This window comes from Physeter macrocephalus, chromosome 18 (assembly GCF_002837175.3).
Source record: "Physeter macrocephalus isolate SW-GA chromosome 18, ASM283717v5, whole genome shotgun sequence".
Lineage (NCBI taxonomy): Eukaryota > Metazoa > Chordata > Mammalia > Artiodactyla > Physeteridae > Physeter > Physeter macrocephalus.
Window position 1 is genome coordinate 77,686,069 of NC_041231.1, and position 12,119 is coordinate 77,698,187.

Here is a 12,119-nt window from a genome sequence, read left to right on the forward strand (position 1 = left end):
CATTCTGGTAATGGAAGCAAAATTTTAAATATGAGCAGGAAATAAAATTAATTTTAAAATATCTGAAAACATATATTCTGTGACTCGTCCAACTGGCCCAGCTTGGCTGGCTTGTTTTTCCTCAGACTGACTGATTAATAGGACAGAAATGAGGAGGTGTACATTTCTTTCGGACCTGGGTGAGGAGTCAGGGTGGTGGCTGGCAACACCCCACTTAGGCTAAATCTGCATTTTCAAGTCCAGGAGGGGTGCCCACCTACTGGATATCCTGGGTGGGGTGGAGGAGTTGGAAGGAAAGCATTTCAGACTGAGCTCCTTCTCAGCAAGCTTCTAGAAGCAGTTTGCATTCTCCCCCTCTTTTGAAAGTAGAGTCGTGCAGGCCCAGAGGCAGCCCTGTGACCAGTGGACCCTGGGGACCTTTCCCCTGGCCAGGCCCAGGCCGAGGAGCTGCCCTAGGAGGGGAGGGGGTGTGTGCAGACTGTCGAGCCTAAAATGCTCCCTGGGATGGAGTGGGAGGACAGGCCGGCACTCAGGGAAATAAAATAAAATCCCGCTGGGCTGTTTTCTTCACTGAGCATGGAGAAACCTTTAGCAGCATGAAAGGTGGTTGAGAAGCAATAAATAATCTTCAAATGGGGAAAGGCCGCCGTCTGGGAGGTGGAGAGTAAGACTGCAGCACAGAGCATTTGATCTGAGTTGAAACTCTGGAGGGAGGCTGATTGCGCTGTAGCCCAGGACACGGATAATTAAAAACAAAGACATCTTTAAGACACATCTGAGTCGGCCTCCCTGTCCCCCTTCTTCACCCTACAAGTCCCCCACGTCCACCCCCCACCATCTTCTTTTCCTGGAAAAGGCTGGGAACACCCTCCAAAGTAAAATCATCCTAACGAGAGAAGACATGTTCTTGAAGAAATCTCGGCTTAGAGTTTACAGCTCTATAAGCATTTCCGCAGAAAGACGTCCCACGCTCAGGCACTAAGTCAAGGACACATAGTTGCAATGCTAGCTTGGTCTTCTGCATGATTATTTTTTACATTTGCAATTAAATGCAGATTTTCTGCTGCCTGATTCTGACTGGACAAGGGGCTCTGGTGCTTCTGGATCTTTCGGCACACACGCTCAGGCGCATGGAGTTGCACGAGGGGTCACGATCAAGCAGGCCAACACCCTACCTGCAGCACGTGCACCAATGGAAGGCACTTGGGACACACGCGTGCCTGCAGCAGAGCTGCCTCTCCCCAAACCTTCTTCATGAGAAACAGATCTGCTCTGCTTCTCTGTACTTCATTTTGATGATTGAATTTTTCCTCAACCAAAAGTGTAGGGATAATGATCTTTTTTTCTGATACTCCAGAAAGCTTGAAGAAAATATGATTATATAGCTCATTTATTTTGGTCTCAAGAGAAATTGATTGTTGTGTGTGTATGTCTGTGTGTGTCTGTGTGTGCAGGCATGTGTATGTGTGTGTATGTGTGTGTGTTGGGACGGTGGGGATCCTGAGAACTTCCAGGAAGTTCCATATTGCTCTTTCTCCTGCGATGGCCAGGGGTGCCCAGCATTGACCAGGAGCAACTTGCAGGAAGAGGAAAGGGTTGGTTTTTAGGTCTGTAACTACCAGCCCCTGCCCCATTCTGCATACTGTGGGCTCCAATGAAGGGACTTGTTATTTGCTTCCCCAGGTCAGTTTAAGAGGCAGTTAGGAAAGTCAGAGCTCACCTCACCTAAGCAGGCAAGCAGGGTAGGTAGGACAACAAGCCAGGCCTCAAGGGGCAGAAAGACCTAGACTTGAATCTCACCGGCCACTTTACTTGCTAGTGTGATCCTGGGAGCGTTCCTTGACCTCTCTCAGCCTCAGTTTTCTTATCTGTAAATTGGCCCAGTGATCTCCATGATATGCAATTCTTGTAAGCACGGTGTCGGGTACGGAGTGGGTGCTCAGGGGATTAGAAGCCCCGCATTCTCCTCTCCCACCAAGTCCTCCAGGCTGCTGCTGGAAATGGATTTGGCAGAAGCAAGGCTTAATTCCCTCCTAGGAAGCCACCCTCCTATATCCTGGCTGCCTCCCCGGCCTTTCGCTCAGCCCTGGGAGCTGGAGTCTGTCACTCAGGTTCAGGAAGGAGCTGGAGTAGGTGTTCCGTAACAGGAAGAGGAATGTGCAAGCTCCACCTGGCGGGGCCCTGCGGCCCAGAGTGATGGGCCGTTCGGAGACAGACTCCCGCCCACTTGCCAGCGTTGCCCAGACCAGCCCTGGGTAAATGGAGTTCACCCACCTCCCAAAACAGGCGTCCTCAGCCCTCCACACCCCCGGGCAGACTTCCTCTTCCTCTGGAGAGCTTCCTTTGTTTCACTCTGATACTGTGACTGCCCTGAGCAGCCCCTACGGGGACAGTCCTGACGCTGTCCCTTACCAGTGGGCATTTTTGGATACCGTCACTATTTGTTCCTGGGGCTGCCTCTTTGCATCTTGCCTGATTTCTCCTGGAGCCCCTGGGTCATCGGCACCCAAGCAGGGCTGTGCTAGCCTGGGAGGAGGAAGCCAGAAGAAGGAGTCCCCACCTACTCCTACTTTTGTAGGAGGAAGTGCGGGTGGAAAGTCACCCACAGGCGCTCAGGCGAGGTCTGTGGGGTTGATGTTGATGATTAGGAAGTCAAAAGCGGGACCTGTGGACGTTGAAACTTAGTCCCTTGTCAAGTATTTTCAACCCATATTTCTTCACAGAAAAGTAATTGGATGTAAAACATCCCTCTCACCCCTCACCCAAACTTCTCTGAAGTTGGGCATTTGACATTGATTTTCCCAGCTCAGTATCAAGTATGGCATCGCTGAAGATCACCAAACTGCTATTTAGACATTTTAAAGATGCAATTTGAGTTCCAGGGCAGGGGAAAGGGGTGGATAAAAGAGATTATATGATAATGATATGGCTGTGGAAGCCTGTCAAATAAAGTGCATTTTCTCTGGTGGGCAGGCTATTTCTGGAGCTGGGCATGGGTCTCTCTGCTGAGGGATGTGTTTATCCTAATGGGAAGCAGGACCGAGCTAGGCCGCAGCTCCCTGCACAGTTTTTAAAGTCTTAAGATACCACAGAGACATTTGTGGTGTCCAGGAGACGCATTTAGTCCGCCCTGGCCCTTTCAATGTGTGCTGACTTGGCTCTGACAGGAGCCAGAGGAAAGCAACGAGAAGTCTGACAGGAGAAGTGGGAGAAAGTGTGTCCATCCAGAGCTGCCCATTAAGGTGGTTTTGGATACAAGGAAGAGAAAAGTCAATGCAAACTGACTTAAACAATAAGGAGTTTACTATAGGATCTAACAAGTAGCCCAGAGCTAGGGCTTCAGGTAGGGTTTTATCAGGGTGCTAATTCTGTTTTCCTGCTTACTCTGCCCTCTTCTAATTCTTTTCCTTAGGCTGACTCGCCTCATGGCTGCAAGATGGCTGCCAGCAGCAGCTCCGGCACTTGCTTCTTTGGTCACGTCCAGGGGGAAGGAGAGGAAACCTTTTCCTTTCAGTTTGAACTGGTCAGTTTAAGCCACTACCTGGATAATAGCAGCCACTAGGCTGATATCCTGGGTTGATTGGCCTAACCCAGGCTTCTGAACCCAACACAAGCGAAGAGACTTAAGTCATCCTAACTGCTGGGATCAGATTCCCCTGGGACCCAGGCATGACACGAGCGCGGGGGTGGGGGACAGGGGGAGGCTTTAACTGGACTCCGTAAGGAAGGCAGGGGGACAGTGAGTTGGAAATGAAAGCAGTTAAGCAATCAACTGTGTTCCCAACCAGAAATGCAGGAGACCTGTCCTAGCAGAGCTCTGTCATGGGCTGAGAGACTGTCAGTCTGACCTTTCTGTCTCACAGAGCTGTCCGGATCAAGAATGATGATGGGAAAGTAAAAGTGTGAAATAGAGGTAAAAAGTGTGCATGTGTGTGTGTATATATAGATAAATATAATATAGTAAAGTATAAAATATATGTATATAAATAGTATTACTACTGAAACCGTGAACCTCATGGATGAATGGACTCACACCTCAGTTTTCTCTCCTGTAAAATGGACACAGTAATACTGACTTATCGTCTTTTGCAAAGGGTATAGAAGTTTCATGTATTAATTCCAGTGCTCCTAGGGACCTGTGAGACTCCCCAGACCCGGGCTTGTTTTCCCTCACAGTGGAATGGTGACCACCCCAGCCCCTTGGTATTCTCTCCCTGTCTCCCCATTCCACCCAACCCGGGCGGGGTTCAGCAACAATCCCTCTGGAACGTATGAAAACCAAACTTCCCAGAGTTTCCAATCACTGCTCTTGGATTCACAGGGAGCACCCACCTCTTCCCAGGAATTCTGGCAGGGCTGCTCAGGGACCGTGACAGAGATGGAGCCTGGCTGTGAGCCCGAGATGGCGTGGACGGGACGGGGGTGGAGCCCGCCGGCTGGGTCCCAGGACAGAGCAGCGCAGGTGACAGACAGAGGGATGGACGTTCTAGAGCGTGAGGCGCAGGATCTGCTGGGGGGACCGGGAAGACGCCGGTTGGGGTCTCTGCCCTGCAGTAGGACACTCTGCTACTGTTGTCACAAGCAATACAAGTCTCACCCGCAGCTGAAACAATGGCCAAAAAGGCTGCAGCTTCCAGTCCTGAGGGCCACCCCTGCGAACTGGAACTGTTTGCTTCCTCCGGCGCAGCCTCGATTTTCATGGGAGAAGAGCCAGCAGGCGTTTTTCGATTCCCAGATGCCAGCAGGCCAGCTCCTCTGTTACCTCCCTCTCCCTCCAGGTCTGGCCTCTTCTCATAGGGGAACAGGCACTGGAACACACACACACAGAAACACACACACACACACACACACACACACACCTGCACGCCCTCTCCCAGGTCTTATCTGCTCTGTCCCTCCGGCCACCACATGTGGAGAGAGTGCATTCCACTTTGGGTGTGGAGTGCAGACACGAAAGAGACATGTTCACCTTCCCTACTTACAAAGAGACACTGACTGTGGAAATTCTCAAAGGAAGAGCAGTAAGGCCCTTACGCCTCAGGCTGGTTCAGGGCATAGTCTCTGGGCAACCCCAGCCCAAGGCTGGATGCTTTGCGGGGCAGCTCCTAGAGCTTCCGGGTCCTCACTCTACAAACTAGAAGGGATCCTGGGGGCTTGTGATGCCAGGACAACTTGCAGCTTCACAGAGGAGGAACAGGGCCCAGAGAGGAGTCACCTCTGGCCACATTGGCTCATCCCCTGGAGCCTGGTCCGGGGCACAGTCTGGGGGGTGGGATGTAGGGTAGCAGAAGCCCTAGGGAGGGATGCCTTTCCAGGAATGTGTGTCAGCCTCCGGAGCTCGTTACCTGAGAAGAACCTGCAGGAGAAGTCAGCAAGCTCCGAGGCCCACCTCTGCTCACCACAAGGTGGCAACAGCGCTTTGTAGGAGCCCCAGCTTGAGGGGTGGTGTCCAGCGCTAAGGACCGGCCCTCACCTCCAGAGCCCTGATGGTCTGGTATTCCTTTAATGTCTTCGGGTCAGGCTGAGACTTCGTTTCATGTGGGCCTGGGTGTGCCTCTCTTTCCTGCCTGACTGCCTTAACTCGGCCTGACTTGCACCTGCTGACCAGTTCTGATCCCCCACCTCCCTTCAGCTCTTCCATAAGCTCTGTGGGAGTGTGGAGGACAGGAGAACACAGTTCTACTCACGGGACTCTAAAAAGGCCAGTGGGAAGATGAGCCAGTGATCAAAACCCCACTAGACAGTAGATGAATACGTGTAAGTTAGTGCCCGGTGCAGTGCTGAAGTTACATTTTTCATTTTACGAGAAGAGTTCAAAGTAGCTTTTCCACCTGGAAACAATATTACTTGACTCGTGCACCTCCTCTACAGCAGCACCCTTTTGCCCCTGCGCTCTTTTTTTTTTTTAACTAGTTATTAGTTTATTTTTAAAATTTTTATGTTATATTGGAGTATAGTTGATTAACAATGTTGTGTTAGTTTCAGGTGTACAGCAAAGTGATTCAGTTATACATACACATATATCTATTCTTTTTCAAATTCTTTTCCCATTTAAGTTAATGCAGAGTATTGAGCAGAGTTCCCTGTGCTATACAGTAGGTCCTTGTTGGTTATCTGTTTTAAATATAGCCGTGTGTATATGTCAATCCCAAACTCCCAATCTATCCCTCCCTCTCACCCTTCCCCCCCCTCCCCGGGACCATAAGTCTGTTTCCTAAGCCTGTGAGTCTGTTTCTGTTTTGTAAATAAGTTCATTTGTATCATTTTTGAAAGATTCTGCATATAAGGGATGTCATATGATACTTTGTCTTTCATGAATGTGTTGACTGCATGAATGAATGGTGTGAGTAAATGAATGAATAAAGAAATGGAAGTTGGGTGAGGAGAGGCAAACCCCTCACTGCATGCCTCTGGCTGGCCCAACCGTGTGTGTCCAGGACACAGCTGTTCACAGATACCCAAGAAGTCAACCCTGCAACTTGGGAAGCAGCCATGAGGAAGCCTTAACACGTCCTCTGCTTTGTGCTGTCTGTGCCCTGTTGGGGGTCCTGGTGAAAGGTGGGCTGTCTTAATGTAAAAATGAACATCTCTACCCATCAGAGACATGGCTCGGGACCCTCTGCTTGCTGCCCAAAAGAAAGACTTTGCAGACAATTTGCCCTGGTCAAGGGCAAATAGTAAACATATTTTTTGTTGATAAACTACAAAAGCAATGCATAAGTATTTATATATATATATATATCCAGTCTTCCTTATTCACCAGTTCCATTATGTAGATTTTTCTACTCACTAAAATTTATTTGTGACCCACAAATCAATAGACATGGTGCTTTTGCAGCCATTTGTGGACATGGTCAGAGGGACAAAAGATTTGAGTCACCCATGAGCACAGCCCCAGCTGAGGTCAAAGTGATGCTGTTTCGGCTCTCATACTGTCAACAAGGATCCTTTCCCGCATCACACGAGTGCCATGTTTTTTGCATTTTTGTGCTTTTTGTTGGTGATTTTGTTGTTTAAAATGGCCCCCAAGCGTAGTGCTGAAAAATCTGTCTAGTGTTGCTAAATCAAAGTAGGCTGTGATGTACCTTACAGAAAAAATACATGTGTTAGGTAAGCTTCATTCAGGTCTGAGTTACAGAGCTGTTGGCTGTGAGTTCAGTGTTAATGGATCAACAAAATATGTTAAATCAGGTGTCTTTATACAGAATCACACATAAAGCAAGGTTATGGATTGATTGAGTGATGAAAATATTGTGACCAGAAACTCCCAGGAACCTGACCTCATATTTCCCCTAGAAGCAGCGGCTCAGTGTTCTGTATTTCAGTGTTTTCATTGACTTTATAGAACATAACTACTGCATATAACAAGAATTGACTGGAGATATATATATACTTTTTTAGTATAAAATTGAAAGACTATAAATACATATATAAATATAAAGTAATAAAACATGTAATCTCCCTTTATCCATTTTCCTTCTCTAATCCTGCTCCTCTTTCATAAGGAACCATTGTTAACCATTTAGGGTGGGTCCTCCCATACCTTCGTCTATTAATTTACATACTTAAATACATATATGTATATATATAATTTTTATGAGCATATTTTATACATATACAATATGTGATTTGCCCTTTATCACTTAGATTAGGGTCAGCCATTTTTTTTCTGTAAAAGGCCAGATAATAAATACTTTTGGCTTTGTGAACCATATGGTCCCTGTCACCTGTACTCAATTCTGCCGCTGCATCAAGGAATCAGCCATAGGGATATCCCTGGTGGCACAGTGGTTAAGAATCCGCCTGCCAATACAGGGGTCACAGGTTCGATCCCTGGTCAGGGAAGATCCCATGTGCCACGGAGCAACTGAGCCCGTGCAGCACAACTACTGAGCCTGCACTCTAGAGCTCACGAGCCACAACTACCAAGCCTGCGTGCCACAACTACTGGAGCCCATGCACCTAGAGCTCGTGCTCTGCATCAAGAGAAGCCACGGCAATGAGAAGCCCGTGCACCGCAACGAAGAGTAGCCCCTGTTCGCCGCAACTAGAGGAAGCCCTAGCACAGCAACAAAGACCTAACGCAGCCAAAAATAAATAAATATATAAATTTATTTTTAAAAACTCAGCCATAGACAATATGTAAATGAACGGGCGTGGCTATGTTCCAATAAAACTTTATTTATGGAAACTGAAGTTTGAATTTCATGTAATTTTCAGTATTGCAAAATACTACTCTTCTTTTGATTGCATTTCAGCCATTTAAAAATGTAAAAACGATTCTTAGCTCGTGGGCAGTACATTCACAGACAGGGGTTGGATTTGGCTTGTGACACTTAGTTTACCGACCGCTGACGTAGATTATATGTTGGAGATCTCTTCCTGTTAATACATGGAGATCTACCTCATTGTTTTAATGGCTACCCAGTATTCCATTGTATGAATTTACCTCAATTTATTTTTTTTAATTTTTCCCATCACCATGTATTTTATTTATTTCAGCTAGATATTTACAGATATTTGCTGATACAAAAATACAAGGACCAGGCAGACTGAAAGTTGAGGCAATGCCACCCTCACCGCAAAACCCTCCAGCTCCTTGAGCTATGTGTACTTTCCCAAATGCTTTCTCGAAGGCTTTAAATAGTTGCAAATATTTCCACGTGAGAATGACTCCAAGGCACCGTATGCACCAGGCCTGGACGAGGGCTCAGTATCTGTACTTGGTGGAGTAGTCCTTCGGAGACACGACCAGGCCGCGACACTTCCGGGCGCCCCCCCCGTACACCGTCTCGATGATGTCGATCATCTCCTCCTTGTCTTCCGTGCCCCAGTTGATCTTGTTGTTGTTGTTGCCAGTACCCAGGTCGATCGCGATGTGCTTGTTCCTGAAGAAAAACATGACAGTGCACGGATCGTATAACTCATACATTTTGTTGAAGTCAGGTACTTCTGTAATATCCACAAGATAAATAACTGCGACATTTTTAACTTTAAAACAGCTGGGGTATCCAAACAGGGCTCACAGCAAGGTGAGGAAGATCCCCCATTATCTGCCGTTTCTTTTCAGCTATGCTGTACAGAACCTCGTCCATCTTCATACAAGCAGGGTCCCAGTCGTGTCCAAACCAAATGACGACCACGCGGTCTTCTTCCGAGAGGACGGCCTGATCCACTTGCCAGCCATTGTGCAGGTGCGGGAGTATGTACGACACCTTGGGGCCGACGGGTCTGCGGGAGGGAACCACTGGCCAGCTCCTCCCAGCTCCAGCGCGGCGCACCGACGGCGCCCCCACCCCACGGGGCCTCACCCCACGCGGCAGTCGGTGCGCTGCCGGGAAGGTCAGGCCCGCGTCCACCTCGTCCCCAGACCCCGACCCCACCAACAGATCGCCTCCGCCCCGCGGCCCAGAACCCAGGGCTAAGGGACCCTTGGGTTCGTACACCCAGGCCTCCCTTGCCACCCCCTCCCGCCCCCGGCCTGGCACCTGAATTTACCTCAATTTATATAGCTATTTCCTTATCGATGGACATGCAGATTATTCCCAATATTTCACCATAGCAGAATATCGTTGTGCATACATCTTGAGGCACATGTATTTCTATGGAGTAGGATTCTAGAATTGGAACTCCCAGTCCATCCCTCCCCCACGCCCCTCTCCCTTGGCAACCACAAGTCTGTTCTCTATGTCTGTGAGTCTGTTTCTGTTTCGTAGATAAGCTTATTGGTCACCCTAATTTTTTTCTTTATTTTTATTTATTTATTTTTTTTTGTGGTACGCGGGCCTCTCGCTGCTGTGGCCTCTCCCATTGAGGAGCACAGGCTCTGGACACGCAGGCCCAGCGGCCATGGCTCCATAGCATGCGGGACCCTCCCGGACGGGGGCACAAACCTGCGTCCCCTGCATCGGCAGGCGAATTCTCAACCACTGCGCCACCAGGGAAGCCCTGGTCACCCTAATTTTAAGCAGGAGAGTGATATGGTCAGATTTGCTTTTTTGGTATAACTTTTTGTTGTAAGAATAACTTTAGATTCAGAGAAAAGTTGCAAAGATAGTACAGAGAGTTCAGGTTACCCATCCCCCCAGTTCCTCTTATTGCTAATGTCTTAGATACATTTGTCAATACTAGGAGATTCACATCGATACATTACTATTAACTAAATTTCAGGCTCTGTTCAGATTTCCCCAGTTTTTCTACTGATGAGCTTCTTCTCTTCCAGGGTCCCATCCGGGATCCCACATTTAGCAGTTCTGTTTTTAGGAAGATAAACAGTAGCCATGGTCTGCAGAGTAGACTGGAGAGGCTGGGGTCTGGAGGCCAGGGGACCTGGGGCGAAGTTGGTCAGGAGCCTGGTGGGAGGGGTTGAGGTCAGGCATTCCAGCTGTTGCAGAAGGGGAGCAGGGAGGGGCGATACAGACCTAGAAGGTTAGGAGGTAGATCTGATGGGACTCAGTCGGTCTAATAAGTGAAGCTGAAATGTCACCATATGTTGCTTGCTGTTACACCTCATCCAGTCATCCAAGCGGGAGATGATTATTGAGCCCCTACCAGGTGGCGGGCACTGATGTTCTCCGGACCCGGGGCTCTGGGTTCCACCTGCCAGCCTCGTACATCTCCATCTTTAGCCTGGTTTTCCCATTTCACTGCCTGGGAGTATGCTAAAACCAAACTCCACTCCTTAAAAGAAGTCCGACCCTAAAAGAATTTTCACAGCCAGTCCTTACTGCTGCCAAGAATATATATTACCAATTTCCAGTGGAAGCTCAAATGTCCCTTTGTAATAACCTGGCCTCCAGGCACTAAGTTTGAGAGGTCACCACAAGTTGGCACTACGCCTGGGGGACCGAGGGCCATGGTTCCCAGAGACAGCTGGGGAGGGGAGGCAGGTACCAGGCGATGATGGACCCTGAGACCCAGGGGGTCCTGGATGCTCACTCCCTCGGGTTGCAGCCCGGGATTAAGAAAAAAATCCAGAGAAATCCTGGTTAGCATGTTTCTAGCCCAGATGGAAGAGAAATAGGACAAACTGCTAAAAGGTTCCAAAACCAACACATGAGAAGTGGCTGCTGCCAGCAAATTCGAGGTATGTTGGCATGTGCAGCAGAAGAGAAATGTATTCACCCCGATGGAAAGGGGAAGACAAGAAGACGGACGGCTGCTGAGAGAAGGTGGGGTGCTCCTTGCCAACTGCCAAACGCCAGCTCTGGGAAGAACGGCTGCTTCCAAACGACCGCGCGGGACCGGGGCGAGCCAGGAGGAAGGGGCGCAGACAGCCAGGCGACAGGCATCTCGAGATGTGGGGCTCGTGGCTTGTCAGCCCCACTCCATTCGGCTGTGCCCTCAGCCACTCGGCCTGCCTTTCCGCACCAGCTCAGGAGGCGTTCTGTCCCCTCATTATTTCTGGCCTGGCCCCTCCCTCAAAAGGGCTCCCTCTCTTCCATCCTCTCCTGACTCACACTCTACCCATCTTTGCGAGCATTCGTTGCCTGGGGCACATCTCTGCACAGCCTCCCTACATTTGGGGTATCTCCCACATTACAAATCCTGCGTTATCAAGGGAGAAGCTAGAAATCATCTCTAGACCTCTGTGCCTTGAATTGTACCTGATGCGTCCACATGAGAATTGGGTTTGAGGTGGTGCCCCCATCAGGGGGACCACAAGGGGGCAGCAGAGACCCTTGATTCTGGATGGTGTAGGGTTAAGCTCCTGGTTTCCAGAACAGAGGGTCCTAGGTCCAGAGTGGCTGTGGGGTCTTCTCTAAGAAACTCCTTTTTGTGGTTGGGTACTTTATGGCTGATGGCTTCAGAGTCAGGCCCTCCTGGACATTTTGCCAGCTCTCTAATCGCCTTGATTAAACTCCTTTTTTCCCTTAAATGAACAAGAATGGATTCTGTTGTTTGCAACTAAGCATTGTGGCTATTACTCCATCTGTCTTAGTCATTTGGGGCGGCTATAACATGATACCACAGACTGGGTGGTGTAAACAACAGACATTTATTTCTCGCAGTTCTGGAGGCTGGGAAGTCCAAGATCAGGGTGCCAGCAGATCTGGTGTTGGGGAGGGCCCTCTTCCTGGCTTGCAGATGGCCATCTTCTCCTTGTATCCTCACATGGT

The 12,119-nt window shown here is 49.0% G+C and overlaps 1 protein-coding gene across 1 annotated transcript; it reads right to left on the bottom strand.

Moving 5' to 3' along the window:
- Window positions 1–8,710: 8,710 nt before the first annotated feature.
- LOC102991566 (thioredoxin-like protein 4A) lies at window positions 8,711–11,470 on the bottom strand. Its single transcript, XM_055080016.1, has 3 exons — window positions 11,460–11,470; window positions 9,082–9,231; window positions 8,711–9,002 (listed from the first exon to the last, which is right to left on the bottom strand). Exons 1-3 carry the CDS (start codon window positions 11,468–11,470, stop codon window positions 8,711–8,713), a joined length of 453 nt encoding a protein of 150 aa, XP_054935991.1.
- Window positions 11,471–12,119: the final 649 nt, after the last annotated feature.

Coding starts and splice junctions, on each gene's coding strand:
- LOC102991566 (XM_055080016.1), bottom strand. Junction 9,003..9,081: donor ATGAAGATGGACGAGGTTCT/GTACAGCATAGC, acceptor TGGATACCCCAG/CTGTTTTAAAGTTAAAAATG.